This window comes from Lagopus leucura, unplaced genomic scaffold (genome assembly GCF_019238085.1).
Source record: "Lagopus leucura isolate 7727_CA_CO unplaced genomic scaffold, USGS_WTPT01 Super-Scaffold_100159, whole genome shotgun sequence".
Classification (NCBI taxonomy): Eukaryota; Metazoa; Chordata; class Aves; order Galliformes; family Phasianidae; genus Lagopus; species Lagopus leucura.
In genome coordinates this window covers 6,145,451-6,164,086 of record NW_024962335.1, presented here as the reverse complement: position 1 = coordinate 6,164,086, position 18,636 = coordinate 6,145,451, and the positions used below count along the sequence as shown (strand labels likewise).

General features: G+C 34.5%; 1 protein-coding gene across 1 annotated transcript in view; it reads left to right on the top strand.

The window, feature by feature from the left end:
• Window positions 1-18,636, top strand: part of DCN (decorin) — a 39,173-nt gene extending 20,537 nt beyond the window's left edge. The window contains exons 3-8 of the mRNA XM_042890354.1: window positions 1,677-1,789; window positions 11,000-11,213; window positions 11,427-11,540; window positions 12,773-12,866; window positions 15,727-15,865; window positions 17,108-18,636. Coding sequence (XP_042746288.1) covers window positions 1,677-1,789; window positions 11,000-11,213; window positions 11,427-11,540; window positions 12,773-12,866; window positions 15,727-15,865; window positions 17,108-17,302 — 869 coding nt within the window. The 3' untranslated portion in view covers window positions 17,303-18,636. The remainder of the gene's footprint in view (window positions 1-1,676; window positions 1,790-10,999; window positions 11,214-11,426; window positions 11,541-12,772; window positions 12,867-15,726; window positions 15,866-17,107) is intronic.

Here is an 18,636-nt window from a genome sequence, read left to right as displayed (position 1 = left end):
TTAAATTTAAAAAAAACAAAACTTTTTATAGCATCTGGACAATAGAATATGTTCTGTACAGACATCACTTAAATCTAGGAAGCAAACACTTCAAAAGTTGAGCTCTTCACGTAAGTTAGAAGCACTAAGTATGGTGCCAAATACACCATTCTTTTCATGATTTGCCATAATAATTTAAAATAAGACTAAATTTTACCATTCTTTTCATGATTAGCCATAATAATTTAAAATAAGACTAAATTTTTCTTTTTCTTTTCTTTTTTTTTTTTTTTTTTTTTTTTTTTTTTTGTCTAGTAAACACCACAGAATAACAATTTTTTTTTTTTTTCAGTTTGGAGAAAATGCCTTCAGACAGTATCCTGTCATTGCAAGGTCCATTACAGCAGGTTGCTCAGGGCTGTGTTTTGAACATGTCCATAGATGAAAACTCAACAGCCTTTGTGAGCAACCTGTTTGGACAAAAATATCTTAAGGTCTCTGCAGTCCCATTTATTAGATTAAAATATACTTATTTTAAAAGATAGTCAAAATATACATACATTTTTCAGCTGAAAACAGTATTTGTTATGCAGTCCACAGAAATGTTGAGGAGACACTGCTGATACTTACAGACATCATTCCAAGGAAACTCTGAGTACAGCTTCAGAAATGTTTCTTGAAAATGCTATTGGTATTTTACCTGGTGATAACTACTTCTGTCAGATGCCCATACTGAGACTTCATTAATGTCTGTCAAGTATTTCTACCAGCTGTTCATTTGTTCATTTCACATTCTGTTTGTTTGTTTTTTTTTTTTAATTTTATTTTGTTTTTATTTATTTTATTTTGTTTCATTTTAATAACAGGACAAGCTAGGAAAGAAACATTAACTTTGTGGTAAATCAGAATGACTATTATTAATTTGCTGTATTCCAAGTCACACTATGAAAGGAAAGCTGGGTAAAGTGAGTGTTATTTAACACTAAATAATTTAATTTCCATTACTTCACTGGACTTATATATCAGCTATTCAGAAAATAGTCCCAAAGAGAGTCTTTAATTTAAACTGTCTGATGTTCTTTTGGCAGTTGTAGAGAAACCAAGAGATTTGTTCTCCAGAAAACTTGGACGCAGTTTCAGCTGACAGAAAAGTGGGGGTTTTGTACCTTTTTTTTTTTTAAGGTGGACTTAACTGCAAGTTATTTAGCTACTGTCAAACAAACAATATTTTTTCTGGAAATGCTTATAATTAGCAACCACCCTTCTTTCAATAAAAAAAATTCTGCTACCCCTGAAATAGCAGAAAATGTTCTCTATCCAAAAAGACTAACACACAGTGAAATCAATAAATGCCATATTTCTTTCTGAAAGCAATTTTTATTCACAAAATTCAATAGGGTTAAACGCATTAGAAATATTTTTGGCAAACTCAAGATATAGCTCAGATATATTTTCAGAAAAGGGCATAATGGAAATGTTAATAGAAAAATTTCGATTTGACATTGCAAAATAAAACTCCATTTACCTCTTTGGAGACAGAAATTCTGTCAAATAAGTCTTCATAAGCTTCTTCAGGAAATGAGTTCTAGAAAAGTTTACTGAAAGGTAAATGTAACTAAGGAAAGTACTGATTGCTGTTTGAGAATTATTTTAAGTCAATTGTTTTTGTTTTTGTTTTTTTTTTCCACTGATCCTAGGTCTGGAAAGAGTGCCAAAAGACCTTCCCCCTGACACAACTCTGTTGGATTTACAGAACAACAAAATCACTGAAATTAAAGAAGGAGATTTCAAGAATTTGAAGAATCTTCATGTAAGTGTATATATGGCTGAACTAACACACACACATGCAAATTAGACAGAAAAGGTGATTTGGGCCTCATACCCATGTTTTTAAGGAAAATTAAATACTCTGTGTTCTTCCTCCATCGTCCCGGTCTATAAATTCTCATTCTAATTCCCTTCCTCGTGCCACTAAAGATCTTCATTAATTTTCATCTCTTTGTAATTGTCTGCCTTCCATTCAGCTCCTGTTCTCCATCACAATTTCTCTCACCTTTTATTTCCTTTGGCAAAGTGGTTTAATTATTTGTAGTTAAAAAAAAGCTACTTCTCAACCCTCACACATCACTCACTCATTACTATATTCCTTCCCCTCCTGCCCCTGAGCTCATGAAGTGCTCTATATACTCTCTGTGTCATCAGTTTTTCTTTTCTAATTTTAGCTCAGGGATCCTTTCAAGCCAAAATTCTGCCTGCTGCACTGCAATGAAATTATGGTTTTGCCAATAATTGCCTATTAGTAAAATTCTACCCTTATCCATCTACATCTGACAACACTACTCTTCCAGCACTACTGACTGCTTTCCCTTTGCTATCACCCAAATAAGCGCTTTTTTCTCTCTTAAATTTCTCTGAGCAGCTATGAACAATTGCTAGGGATACAGTGACTGTCTGACTGTAATGGAGGGAGTTGCATGAGTTGCATCTTACATAATTTTAGCAACTGCTGCATAGATGTCTACATCTGACCTCGAATTAGATGATTTATGCCCCCCAATTTTTTTTTTTGCCAATTCTTGTGCTTTGCTACTAAACAGATTTGACACTCTACTTCCTTCCTGCTTGTTTTGGTTCTCATCCACCTTGGAGAAGTGTCCTGTTTTTTTCAGTGAAGATCATCTACTGGATGTTGAAACAAAAAAAACAAAGAAACCTCTTCAGTACAACTAGTCTTTTCCAATCCTTCCTCACAACACTGCATTAAATGGTATTGCATATGAAAAGCACTGGCACCGATAATATCTTCCTACTTGGCACACAGCTCAGGTCTTCATTATACCTTGTGCTGTGAGTTAAGCTGTTGTGAGTGATGTCATCTTGCTGACTTTAATTCAATGGATATTTTTCTTTCCCTTATTAAAGCAGATAGAATTTAATATTGAATTAAATAGGTGACACTTCAGGAAAGACATTATTTCTTTACCCTAGTCTCAAAAGTATCCAGGCATGTTTAGGGACCAATGGAAAACAAACAGAATAATGACAACAGTAACATAGGTTTTACTAAATGACCTACAAAACTATTTTCTTAGATTTTCTCAGTAAGGGAAAAGGATTCTTCAATCTCCTCCCCAAAATAATGATTTACTCATGTACATTTATGCAACTAAGCACTACCTCTATGCTTGGCAGGCATCATTTTTCTCTTTGTGAAAGATGTGGGAATGATTCTCATCCCTCCACTTACAATATTTTTCAAAGTAATAGTGAAGGGGGAATATTGCCTTTAGATAAGCATATCTCAAAAGTTTTGCTATTGACAAAGGTCCGTTTTTGTGTTAAGGATATGTGTGTGCATGTGTGTGATGTACATGTATATATCTCACATATAAACTTTTAAAATCATATTCTCAGATACGCATCACAGACTTGTGATAGCCTTACACTTGCCAGTGTGATGTTCAAAAGTTTCTGGACTTCTACCAAAATATGAAACCTTTTAAGACTCTACTAAACCAGAAATAATTGCATAAATTATCGCTCTTACTGTTACAAAATCTGAAATGAACAGAAACTGCACAGTCTTTTGCATGAAATTATCACTTAGCGTAAGCATTTAAAGAACAATTCTCTGTAATCCCAATTCATACACATCTTGATGAAGAAAAAAAAAGCATATTGAGTTTACTCCTTTGAACAAACCATTTAAATTCATATCTAATTCCTATAGACATCACCTACCATAGGTATAATAGTTTTGGAAGTGGTTTTCATGAACAAATCAAATTGCAGTTCAGTTTGTGCTAAAATATAAAAGAAGAAAAGGGATCCCTTTATCTTGTCCACGTCTTCTCTTTCAGTACAAAAGTAACTGATTAAGCTCTTAAATGGAAGAAAAAGAGGACTTAATAACTACAAAGATGTTCTGTGTAAAAAAAAGAAATTTCGTGAGAAGGTCAAAGAGCAAATTTGCAGCTGGGGAATTTGGCAAACAAGTAGAAAAGGTTTCAATTAAGGAAATATTTAAATGCAAATAATATATGCCTGCAAAGGAGTATACACAAAAAGTAAAAGGTGATGCTATACCTGATATTTTTACAGTTTTCAATTGATCCAGAAAAATGTGACCGAGCTGTCAAAGTTGTTCTTAAAAAACTGAATGAGACTCCATACTATAAAAACGAAACATGAGATAGACTTTAATTGGAGGTCTCAGGACAATAATGAAAAAAAAAGCCTTAAAAGATTTTTTTTTAGGGCTAAGAACAACATTTCGCAGTTTCAGAAAATTGTCTGATTTTACGTAAATTATTTGCTTATGATTTAATCTTGTCACAAAACATTTAGAAATGGTGTTGGAAAAGGAAGAAGAAATCTTTTTACACAGCTATCAGAATTTTCCAGGCAAACTAAAACTCCTGGAGAAAGTACAGTATTTTGACCCCACGGACATTTAAAAAAAATCTGCAATACTACATGAGTAAGCTGAAGGAGGAGTTTAGAAAAACAGCACATGGAGTTGCATGCTGTGTGGCAAAGCCAAAACAAACCAGCATAATACCTGGCACTTTGGAAAAGAAGTAATAGAAACAACTGTGTATGAGATCAGCGTAAGATTGCACAAATAAAAGTAACTGCATGCTTTTGCAACAGGAATTTTTCAAAGGCATACTGTTAGTACAGTAAAGGAAGGTGAATACAATTTTGGGCTGAAATCCAATGGAACATTGCTTAGTTTAAGTTGATGGACCATGTCCATCATGTTGTATGCAAAGCAGACAACAGAGCCCAACCGATCTTCATTTACAATAGAAGACTTGCATAGAGAAGATCTATGCTAGGGACTTATATTTGCAACCATATCCACAATAAGTGATTATCAATGTTAAATGTATGGGCTAATAAACTGAAATACTCTTTGTAGCAACATTTTATGGAAAAAATATTTTTTTGCACGAAAAATGTTTTATGCCCTCAATTTTTGTTTATTTACTTATATCAGAAGAGGGCTCCCTATGGAAGGACAAGGGCCTAAAACAACTGACGATAAGTCTAAGAACACCTTCCAGGGATATAGAAAATTTCCTGACAGATAAAAATATTAGTGAAAGAACACAGATTTTGGATGAATTATTACTGCTTCAGTTTCTTTTTCACAGACATTATCAAAGGAGAAATTAAGTAAACATGCCGCTCTTTGAATCAGAGATTGAAGACTGTACAGTGACCACTAGCTTACTGTAAACAATAGGCAGAAATCTCTGCCCAAGTTCTACTTCTGAACTCAATTCCCACTATCACTTAGTAGATAATAGGATGGAGAGACACTTCCCTCTCTTCTCCAGCTAAGAGCTTCTTAGAATCATGGAATATCTCAAGTTCAAGCCAAATTTCTGTGAGCACTGTCCAAATGATTCTTTAACTCTAGTGGGTCCCTGACAAATATTCAGAGAAAGAAGATGTTAATCCTTCTGAAGTACAGCACTTCCTTAGAGAGATTCCATTTCTCAGACTCTTTTGCATTGTGCAGAACGCAGAATGAGATTTTCCACAGAAACAAGCAATGTGCAACACATAACATGCACGAGAGATATTTTTTTAATGTGCAGGGGAGAAAGATCTTTTTGTGTGAGCATAACAACAGCAGGAAAAAATACTTTTAGATCTTCAAAAATTTGGAGAGTTTCAGAATACTGAACTAAAAAAAAAAAAAAAGGATTTTAAAAGAACACAGCAATAAAGTAAATAAACAAGTAAATTATGATAAAGTGAAAGACCTAAATGCTTGCCCCAGTAGACAACAGTAGTGTCAAAATGTTCTTTAGAATGCCAGAACATTAGGATTATTTTTACTGGAGCAATAAAACACAGAGCCAGCTGTTCTCTGGTCATCTGTGCAAATCACGTTACACAATACTTCCAAGCGACAGCTCAAACTCGGTGCAAACTACAGCTACAGTAGGAGCTTTGGCTTGGTGAGATTACCCACCCAACAAGGTGCTGTGGATGTGATCAAACTGCTTTCCATAGTTTTCTTTCCTCTATACTGACAGGTTTGTTTCAGTGCCTTGACATCTCCTTCTTCACAGTTTGTCCATCTTTTCCCTCTCCTTTCCATGCCATCCCTTATTCCTTGCCTTTCCTATCTATGGCAGCTTGATCCACTTTACTGAAGCTTATCAAAGAATTTAAGTTCTAATCTAAGAACCCTAAGAAAATCATTACACCACCGTGCTTTTTTAAAAACATTATCTTTTCTCTGCATTAAAACTATATGTTCCTCATCAGACAAAACATCCTGTATTCTGTTCAGAGACCTCCTTGGATTCAGGGCCTCTTGGTTCCTTCAAGTTTACCAATCTGTATGATTTTTAAAATACATACTAATTTTGTAAAATTCTTTCTTCTAGTAAAACACAGAAAAGGAAATAAAAAGGGTTTTTTTGGTTTTGTTTTTGTTAGTTTGTTTCCCCTATACGTGCACGCTCACACTTAATATTTGGCAGAAAAGCTTGACTATATACAAGTAGTCCAGCATACAACTATGAGTTAACAACTGAAACCATCAGGCAAACAAAAATGACCAAATTTATTAATATTTTTATTTGAATGCTGACTCCTGAGCTTACAGTTCTTAAGGCATTACTGTTCCTAGCAGCACTACAATAAAACAACAGGTAATAATAAAATACATAACCCAGGAAATTAAAGAAATTCCATCGGGTCAGCAGATTGATTTTTTAGTTTAAACCCTGAAGGCCGCATGCATCATTAAAGATTTGATGTTAGGTAAGAGCTCCATACCCAGCTGGCAAACCAGATGTATCAGCACGTATTAGGGTTGATAACAATTTGCTGATTGTTCTACAGTTCATTTCAGATTTTGGCAAGGCTCTTAGTTCAAACTCTTCTAAACTAAAAAGGAGAGACGTAAGGGTGGAAACCCCACAGAACCTTGAGGTTCTCACATAATGAAATGACACCAAAAAATATAATGCACCTCTCTTCACCCCTGGCCAGGGTAGAAACCTTAAGTTTTGGTAATCCCAAGAACTAAGCCAGTTCCTATATAATGGCCACATGCTCTTTCTACAGTTTGTTTTTTGACAAAAGCATGCCAGCAGTGTTCCAAACTCTGCCTGTGAATCCCTGGTTTTGTTCAGAGAATGAATATTTGAAGCACAAACCAGGCCAGGAGGAGGTAAATGGGCAGACTGTAATGGAGGAGCCAGCATCTATTCATATCATACAATCCTTTTCCGCTTTTATTTATTTTAAATAGAGTTTTTGTTACTACACTAATACAAGAGGTGTGTCAGTAAAAATTAACCTATCTTTGGAGCACAACTTGTTGGTTTTTTTGTTGTTGTTGTTGTTGTTTTTTTTCCCTCTCTCTCTGAGCACTGCTTAAAATGCTGACCATGATGCAGTGGTCCATAGGTATTACCGTGGAGCAATATACAATAATAAAAATAACACAACCTGCTTGCCTTGCAGGAACTGCATAAGAGCCATAGGATCTATGATATACATATCATATTGTGTATAAAAATAGAAAAAGCCTTTATCTCAGAACAAGAGAAGCTACTTTTTCTCTTATTCATAAAAAATTGCTGTGTGCCCTCTGATCTCAAACACGCAGTGTCTTTAATGATTCATATATCTGTGCCTCTTTCTCTTTCTTTCTCACTTCTTTTCCTGCCTATGGCTAAGGACCTCAATATCCATATCAAGTAATGTTTACACATGCGCATGCTTAAAGATTTTTCTATGTGGATTGGTGATATGCTTCAGTATTGTTGACTTTCTTATATATGTATTGAAAGAAATATCTGTAGTCCCTCCACCAAACAAAGGAAGAGCGATTTTTGAAAAAAAAGTATTCCTGTGCCTGACTTCAAGTATCATCCTAAGCTGTCAGGATTCTTCAGTCTGCTAGATCATTTCATACAAGCAGCAATGCAATTGCTAGCTACAGGTCAAGCACTTTCAATGCTTTCAGATTGACCCTCATTTTTCCCTCTGAGCATCATTTCGCCCTGCACAAAATTAGTAGATGGAGCTGTCCCTTTGCAAAATGCATATCATGTCCCACCATGCCATCTGGGCTATATTCAGGAAATAGTCCATGTGGCATTTTTTTTGCCTAACATCCCTTCCTCACTAGAACAGCCTGCAGATGTTTTCCCTCAGCTTTTCTCCTCTAGTTCCTGTTTTCAATGACCTCTAAATTCCCCGGAGTTTTTCATTTAATTTTATTGTGTTTTGTTTTAACTTTTGTTACACGCAAACCATACGGGGCACATTCTGAGGAAAATAAACAGCAGTGCTCCAAAGCTAATAACTTCTTTCTCTAAGTCTTGCGTATAATAGAGTTATTGTGAAGTGGGAAAGAAACCCATGGGTACAGCTGGCCAGGTGCTCTGCTGGTGTGTTATCCTCATCATTTGCTGTTGCTCTGGGAGACAGTAAAACTCCTTTCAAATTCTGATGTGTGGGCTTGTTTTTACTTCTTTAAAGCTGCACAGCAGTGTGAGAAATAATGTAGCTTCAAAATAGTGGGACTCACACAGCAGGATGCAAGTGAGAACTGATGTTCTGGTGCAAAAAAAGTTGAAAACTACAGGGTCGTGATACTTTTCCAACTTATACCACCAATCTGTATGTTCCCACTGTGAAAGCATTTCTAAGCATACTTTTTGATAGATATCATCATTTCTAAGTGAGATAGATATTCTGAATCTTTGAATAAAACAACTCTTCTGTGTGTTTCCTCAAGATGTTTTTGATCAGAACAAGCAGTCCTCACAAGAGCTTTAGCTGTTCTCTGAACATTAACTACTCACAGGATATTTACATTACAGGGTGAGCTGAATGTATACCCATCTATTTTTGGTGAGAAATATTTCACATCAGAACACCAGCTTTGATAATCAAACCACAGATATTTTTATTGAAAAGTTAAAAAAAAAAACTGAAAGTAGATAAAATTATTAAAAGATAAAGCAAATCTTTAGCTGAAATAGATGACCAAGTGGTAAAAAGCAAATATAGGTTAAAAATTTCACATGCTCATGTGTCGAAACTCACTTAATATTGCTTTAGATATCTACAGAAAACTGTTAAAATCAACCAAAAGGACTGTAATTAGTAGTAGCACATTCAGTTTTTCTGTCATTACGATTAAAGCAGTGAAAGAGACTAAACAGAATAATTTAAGCTGTATCCCTCTTAATAACTGAATGTTTCTCATGTCCTAACACTGTGCAGGTAGATTAAGTACTCTAAGGAGAGAAACTGCATCTGCTTCCAAATTCTGGCAGTTTTCCCTTAGGAAACAAAAACTATTCTCATAGCAGTTCTTATAGCAATCCGAAATAAGAGAGAGCTGTGGCCGTAGCTTCCACTGACCAGTATATTTACTCTGGGAGAGACTTATTGTTAGTGAAATACTTCTCTGAACTGTGAGTGACCTTTTCTACCTCCTTTTGCAAATGTGGTATTGATAGCTAGCATACAAAATTAAAACCAGATCTGCTCAACTTTACGCATACTCAGTGAAACCATATACAGATCACAATGCTTGCTTTGCTCAGGATGAGCTCCTTTAGGAAAAAAAGACATGTCAAATACGATTTTAAACTATCTTCTTACCACTCAGTTTTCTAGATAGGTAGTCCAGACATAGTGATTTAGTACTTACTTAACTTATTATGGGAAGAGCTAAATGCTCTATTTTCTTCCAAGAAAAAATATGCATGTTCAACCCTGACAATATTAAAAATATCTTGAAATACACTGGATATTAACTATAATAATATATATAATAAACAATTATTTTTTTGATTGTGTATATCAGCAACACTTTACTTTTGTTTGTGAAAAATGACGTAATGGAGTTAGTGAACAAAGATGTTCTATAGCTTCACTCAAGTAATACATATAAATAGACAATGGTATCCATATCAATACAGCACATTCTATATCTATCTAATTCACTGCAGAAATGTGTAAAACTGTAAGTTTGATAATTAGGCAATTATGAGATTAATTCTCATATATGTCAAATCTGAAAACTTTTCCATTAGCTTGTAGTAATCTTCTGACACTAATGGGTCTTCTTTTTATTCATGGATGGTTAATCAATATGAGCTGACAGGAAAGTCACATTTCAGAGGCATGTGGAGACTACCTCTTCCTGAAATGTACAAAGAGTTCATTTGCAATTTGTTAGATTTATCCTGAATCTAGATAGCACAATTGCCAAGAGAACTAAATTAGATTCTAACATAGAAAACAGAATACATGTGGTTGACTCAATGAAGTTCTTAGAGTATGAGACTTCGAATTGTTCCTCTTTGATAGTATGTTATGCTAAAAACAAAGAAACAAATTATATTTCTACAAAATATAATTTGTTCTAGTTTTATTTCTACAAAAATGAGACTATTAGCAGACAAACTTAATAAATTCAATCCATAAGAAGAACAAGAAAGTGTGTGTATATTTTTATTAAGCCAGACTGTTCCTTGGCTAAGTCATAGAGTTTTCTGTTCAGGAAAAGTTGGACAGGATGGTTGTGCAATGATGGACAAGATATAAGTGTATTTGATAAAACAAAACTACTACTTTACTTCCTATCTAGTCAGGAAAAAAGAAGAACAAATAATACTGATGTTAATTATACATGCATGACTTACTCTTCACAGATTTCAAACAGAAGGACTATGCTTAGTTGTGAATATAAATTATAATTCTTCTGGATATTAAGAGAAGCTGCATATAACTCAGCAGTGAATTACCATTTGTAGTTATTATGTAGGTCTTGCTTATCTTTCTCTGTTTCATAAGTCATTAGTCTATTTATTTCAGTACTGCACTGTATTTTCTTCAGCTCACTAGATTATCCATCAAATGACCTTAAAAAAAAACTAGAAAAGAAAAAATATTTTTAAGTGCTTCATTCTTTAAATAATTTTCCCAGTGGTCATCTGAGATCTCTGTAATTATTACTCCACAGGCATTGATCCTTGTTAACAACAAAATCAGCAAAATAAGTCCAGCAGCTTTTGCTCCTCTGAAGAAACTGGAAAGACTGTACCTATCCAAGAATAATTTGAAGGAACTTCCAGAAAACATGCCCAAGTCTCTTCAGGAGATACGTGCTCATGAAAATGAGATCTCCAAGTTGAGGAAAGCAGTTTTTAACGGACTGAATCAAGTGATTGTCTTAGGTATGAGCATGATGATCTGTAATGAAATCAATCCAGCGTATTGCGTATTTTTTCAAGAAGCATTTAGTCCTCTCAGTAATTTTATGTGGAAAGCCACAAAATGTGTTATTAAATTATACTTCTAAATTAGCTTTCATCTGATAGAGACATAAAGTTCAATGTATATTGATACATACAGTGCAGTATAGCTCACTGAATATTTTTTGTCAACAGAACTGGGCACCAATCCACTCAAGAGCTCAGGAATTGAAAATGGAGCTTTTCAAGGGATGAAGAGGCTTTCTTATATCCGTATCGCAGATACCAACATTACTAGCATCCCTAAAGGTAAGAATTTTGTTAATTATTTGACAGATTTACACAAGTTTAAGACAGCAACTTCTAGTCAGCTAGAGAAACTTAAAAAGTGAGTAGAGAAGCGTCTTGAGTTAGTTTTTAGAATATCCACTAGCTGACTATTGGATAAAGAAAAAAAAAAGCCTGAACACCAAACAAAAACACACGCACACAGATTTCGTTCTGTAGTCTGTTGGCTTTAACTGGTTTGGAAAAATTTGTTTTTCCCTTATGACAAGCTCCAGAAGAGGTATACTTTACAAAGTAAGGCATTTTATGTTACTTTGCTCTCCTTGTCACATAGTTGAAATATAAAGTGGAAGAATGTTTTCTTCCTCTAAGCCTCGTTTGTGAACCTGGTCAACGTTGTACGGATGTAAACCCATGCAGAATTAAGTGAAGCTCTACAAGCATAAAATCAGCCATCCATGAACCCAAAGAGTTGAAGCCAAAAGATCATTCCTATGCAAAACAGAAATATTTGCCATTTTTAAAGTATTTCATTGTAAATCACTACAAAGTAAAAACAACTTTGGTATAAGCTTTTAAAAAAGAAAAGAACTAGAGAATGGTTCTAATGCAGAGGAAATTATATTCAATTTATTCGTACTTCAGCCAGCAAAATGTTTTGAAGTAGCTCTACTTTTTTGAAAGTTTAATACTAGTTGTTATTTCTTTCTTGCCACGTTTCCTGTTTTGACTGTTTCTTTGAGGGAGCTAAGATAGTTAAAATATTTGGTTCCAGTTTATTTTCCTGATAAATAGAATTTACAAACTAGTTTGTATCCCATTTAAAATACAATAAAACTATTTTTTCTCATCGTTATAATGTCATTTCCTGCTGCTGTTATTTATGTACAAGAATGTCAGACTTCGTTTTAGCCAGACTACTCACATGTAGCACAATTATATATGTCCCATTTATGTAATTGCAAAGGCTAGAATATCAATGAAGAACTTAATTTAGATATTTCTTAAGAACTAACTGCTTTTTTTAATGACCTTAGGAGATTGATTTTATTTAATGGCAAATAAATTCTTACTAGCTGTTTTCAGTTTACCTGACTGTGAAGTGTCCTATTCATTCATGGAACTAATCTTGGTCATATCTGGCAAAAATCTTTAACACAACCTCCCCTCCTTTTCCCCTGCCCAAAACAAAGAAACAAGCACAAAATAATACAGTTTTATCAAAAGTAAATTGATTACGTTCTCTGTCTCAGGTCTTCCTCCATCCCTTACTGAACTTCACCTTGATGGCAACAAAATCAGCAAAATTGATGCGGAAGGTCTGTCTGGACTCACCAACTTGGCTAAGTAAGCGTTTAATTTTTTCTTTTCACATGTAAATATTAATTGAAATTGTAACCATTACAGAGCAATTAAAAACATAATTCTGGGCTTCTCAGCATTATCATCATTGAAGCCTTAAGTAACTTAGAAGGAAGAAGCTCCTAAGACTTGCACGCTGAAATAACAATGCAAAAAACTTTTTTATTTCTGAGCACCCTCTCCAACTATCTTCAGTTATGAGCAATGTATGCCAGTTTTTTTCACATGAATACTGTTATATTTCAGAACTCTTATGAAAATAGAAACATAATTGACTACTACTCAGATTATTGTATCTTATTCCTAGATCTACATGTTAAACATTCAGACTGTCATAATGAAAGCAAAAAAAAAAAAAAAACCCACAGAAATCTAACAAAGACTGTTCAGCAAAAGGATTTAAATTTTCCAGTTTTTAGTACCTTGGAGTACAGTTTAGCGCAGTGACATAATTAACACACATTCACATGTTTTGAATCTGGCAGTCCCAAGTGATGAGTCTCACAGCAGCTTTCTAAAGCTTGTAAAACAAGACATGTTTGATGTTCGTGTTTGATTAAATACTCATCCTTGCTTAAAATAAGTTTTTTCCTGGATGTCATGAACAAAATAAAAATTCTATAATTATGGGTTACAGAACTGTGAAGCAATTATTGCTACTGATAGCAGCTTCGTATAAATCCTTCAGGCAAATGATAGATAAAACTTTAGGGAAAAAAAAAAAAAAGGAAAAAAAGACCACCAAGTTCTTAATTACTCAGTTCTCAACTACTACTTACTTACCAAGTTCTTAATTACTACTGTTTGGAAATGTGTTGTCCTGCAGATGATGCTGTTTTTCTGCTTTTTGAAGTTAATCTCTGGAAAACACTGCAGACAACATTACATGGTTAATATTGTTGGAATTCCTTCTTAAGTCATAAATTAGATGCAGCAAGTGCTAGTGGACCACTCAAAATATCTAACCCTGGCCTGCTTCCATTGCGGTTGCACTGAAGCAAAATAATCTCTTGTGGTCTGGAAATGTGGAGCTGTGCAGAGTGGGCACCAACTTATAAAATTGTTCTCTCTGGCCTGTGGTTGAGCAAGCAACATAAGCACAGTCAGAAATCTTTTGAAAAGCTGAAAAGTAAGGCAAAGTAAAGATCTGATGAAAAAGGAGGGTGCTGGGTATAACACAGCAGACACTTAGGAGGGTGTTACAGGACAGCATATGTGATAAATCTAAGGGGCAATATGCATCCTCCTGCAGTTCCACAGAAATAAACTACCCAAAAATAGTTTTTATTTGTATGGGTAAGACATCAGGAACATCAGTATGAGGTCGGTTAACCCTCCTGGATTGTATCAACAGTGCTCAACAGTCTGATAGCTGTCCTTAACAGATAGTTGACCTGCGAGAAAGTCTTACAAAACTTTTTATATAATGTTGCAGTGAAAAAAAAAAAGTCTTAGGAATGTAAATGTAACAAAGACTTTGCTGGTTTCATGGAGGAAGGAGGTTTGCAGAGGAATATATGCGTTTTATATATATGTGCATACACAACTGCTGCTACTAAAGTCTCTAGATCTTATTAAAGTTTACTGAAGAAAATATAGCTGCCCTTTTTTTTTTTTTTTTTTCCCTAAAGTTTTATCTATCATTTGCCTGAAAGATTTATAGGAAGCTGCTATCAGTAGCAATAATTGCTTCACAGTTCTGTAACCTGTGGTTACTTCAAGTCCTGAATAAGAATGTTTGTTAAAGCGCATGTAACAAAAGAGTCGGCTATTGCAGACAAAACAAAGTAAAAACGATCAGAGAACTACCTCTATGTTTAGCTATGGTTTGGTTATGCTATTCAACTATGTCATGACTGTATCAGCTAAAACACTATGTTATCAGTTCATTAATATAAAAGGAAATAGATTTTGCCAGCATAGTAAACAACAGGCATTTTCAAACCTCTTCTCATTTGTTTCCACTGGAAGAGGGAAGATCCTGTTCTTTCCTAACTCTTTTAATCAGTTTGTACTTTCTACAGTAATCCTTTCTTATTCCATTTTTAAGCGTAACTTCTAACTTAGAGTTCAAACAACAGTTAACAAAGTGTTAACAAAGGACAGAGTGCCTACTCATAACAACTGCGGAATTACCACTGAATTCCGTACTGCAACACAGAGCCTTGAAACTTAGGAGAGACTCTTTCACATTTTCCTAACTGGACCACATAAACTATGTTAATAAACCCTGAATGTGGATGTATAAATTGGGAAGGATGACTTTGTGGCTAAAGTTCTGGTCTGGAACCCAGAATAAATGTGTAACATCCCATTTCTATGTTCTGCTGAGAAGATCACTGCATGACTCAGCTCCTGTTTACAGTTTGCAACATGGCTCTAACTACATGTGTACTTTAGAAGGATGTGGTGAAGATTTAAAATTAACAGCTCTAGTCATTGTGGGTCTAGTTTGACAAATAAAGTTACAGTTAGTAATCCTAAAGTCGTTTGAGAAACTTTTAAAGAAAGTCTGGTACCTATGTGGATACACGGTATGTATTTACAGTGCAATCAGGCATATACACAGTTTAGAAAAGTATGCAGAACTGTGGACAAATTAAGTGAAGTCATGATACTTGTAAGTATGATAGCTCACACCAGATATCAGTCATTTTAATACATTTATCAAAACTAGTTATCATTGGTGACTCTGAACCTTATGCATAAACGTAGTCTTTTCTACTGTAGTAGTTTGTAGAAGTAATCACCCCAAGAAAGATGATTATGTAGGTAAGTTTAATGTTTTCATTAGTTTCTTTTCATGTGTTTTTTTGTTTGTTTGTTTGTTTGTTTTTTTCTGCAGATTGGGTCTCAGCTTCAACAGTATTTCTTCTGTTGAAAATGGTTCTCTGAACAATGTACCTCACCTGAGAGAACTTCATTTGAATAACAATGAACTTGTCAGAGTACCTAGTGGGTTGGGTGAACACAAATACATCCAGGTAAGGTTTATCATACCGCCTCAGATAACAACGTTTGGAAGATTATAGATGATATATGAATGGTTATTCAATTTTGAATGAAAACATTTAGTTGTGAGAAAGATAACTTGATTAAAGTTTCACTCATCGTTGGATAGGCATAGAAAAGTAGTAAACAATAGGACTCTTATTCTGTTGGGTATTTTTTGGCAATGGAATTGTCTAGATCTGTAGGCATGAATTTGCATCTTTGTGTGCTTAAAGAAACACAAATATGGAGATATGGAGATATCTATGTACTTATTTATTTATTTATATACTTTTTTTTTTACTTTTTTTTTTTAATTAGAAACTATGCTTTCTAGGAACATTTGTTAACTTTTCATTTTTTTATTCAACTCAGTGATGTGTTTCAAGTTTCTCAAAAACCTTCCATTTGGTATCCTACAAAGCTATGCCTTCAGAAGGTGAAAGAGGAACAATTCACACCAGCGGTGTTTCGAGGTCTATGTGATTAAACAGCAAGAAATATGACCTCTTGGAACCAGTTAAAATCTGTCTCCACTTGGCCTCAGGTTTTAGAGGAAGGAATCATGGAATCATGTAATTACCAAGGTTGGAAAAGACATCTGTAATCATCCAGTCCAACCATCCACCTATCACCAATAGTTCTCACTAAACCATGTTCCTCAACACAACATCTAAATTTTCCATGAACACCTCCAGGGTGTCCAGGGAGAAAGCTCCCAAAGAATGAAGACTCCCAAATGGAAATCACTGCCTTCATGTAGCTTGAGAAAAATTCATTGGAAATGGTCACTCTGGAGCAAAGTAATCATCAACTATCAGCAGTTACTTTGGCTCTGTGTCCTGTAGAGTTGCACTCATGAGAGTGAAGGTTGAACAGAAACCATTCAACAATGAATGCATTCTTTATATACAGCATATGCTTCTGAACCACAGTACTACGTTAATAATTTCACATTTGTCTCCTGCTTCAGCTACAGTATGATCAATTGATAGTGCTACTACTGTATTAGCATGCAAAATTTATGCTCATTTTCTAGAAATTATTTCTAGTTTGATATATTACAGGTATTTCAAAAAGTAAGAAGAATCTTAATTTGTTTGTTTTAATTTGTCTGGAAAAGTGGACGTGTTTTCAGTCTGAATGATATTGCACAATACTATTTGACATGAAATGATTTATGTTATTTGCCACAGCACCTCAATTTCTCACTTATGCAATTCTATAATTTTCAGGTGGTCTATCTTCATAACAACAAGATTGCTTCAATTGGCATCAACGACTTTTGCCCTCTTGGCTACAACACCAAAAAGGCGACTTATTCTGGTGTGAGCCTCTTCAGCAACCCTGTGCAATACTGGGAAATCCAGCCCTCTGCTTTCCGATGTATCCATGAACGCTCTGCAGTACAGATCGGAAACTACAAATAGATTTCTAAAGGCGGGGTTTGGTTGTATTTCAGCTAAAGTACCTGTTGTAATGGGCCTGTTCAAAAAATTGTTGCTAACAGTTAGTGCCAAATACCAGAAACTTCACCGTAAAGTGGAGATGATCCAATTATGTAAAATAAATTAATCATTACAGATGTGCAAGATCAAACATACCATCAAAAAGGATTTCTGTCTGTGCTTTAAACTGACTTATTTCAGCCTTCTTTTCCAGCATGCTTTCTGTGGTAATTTTTGGTTTGCTGAATCCTACAGGTTTTCAGATTCCACTGTATATGAGATTCGGAGTAAATATTTGTCAAACTATGATTTAAAAAAAAAAAAAAAAAAAAAAAAAAAAAAAGATAGTGATTGAGCATATTTTTATAGCCACTGAAGAAAAATAGTAGAGGAAAAAAGGACTCTCAAGTCATCTTGAAACTTGAGAAGGAGAGAGTTACCTCCTTTAAATTTATTTCAAGCCCTGGAGGTTTAAAAATATTACTATAATACTAAGCTAATTTTGAATGTATCTATTTAGCAGAGGCAAATAAAATTGTTGCTGATGTCATTATTTTCGGAAAAAAATAAATTCATATTGTACACATAGTTCTTTTAAGTTTGCCATTTTTTTAGAGCAATGCTATTCAGGATTAGTCTAACATAATCCTAGTGAACAAAATAATGAGTAGTCTGCAGCACAAAACCTATAACCTATGTCTGGAGCTCAATTACTAATTTTCTCTAGGGCAAATCCCTCTCACCTTAGTCATAAGAGCAGTTTGATTTTCAGTGAAGCAACTTTGCAGACTAAGGTATTAGGCTCTAGCCATTGGTATCAATCCATGTGTATATCTAAAACAAAAATAATAGCAGTTCACTGTTCATTTCTTCTACATTGTACATTTGTCATCATCCTTTACTGATTTTGTTTTTTAAACACTGTTCTTAACTGTCAAGTAGAGATATGCAGGCTCCCCATCAGATGAATATGTGAAATTTAGAATAAAAGCAAAATCCTAAGCATAGCAAAAAATGAAGTGAAATAACAGAAAGGCCTAGTTGAACATTGCTGGGATATCATTTGTAGAAATATCTTCTGAGAATCATCTGAAGCTTTCTGCAAATTGGGATTCTACAACACATTCTAGTGGGTAGCAAGCACATCAAAGGTAGGCTGCACATTTCTACTGTCGATCTACAAAGCTAACCATATACTCAATCAAAATGTCACCTTAAAAGAATCTTCTGCAGCCTCTTAATTCTCCAAAGCCAATCTCTCTAATTTGTAAAACATATATGTCATTTATATTAAAGGATAATGCAATACAGGCAAA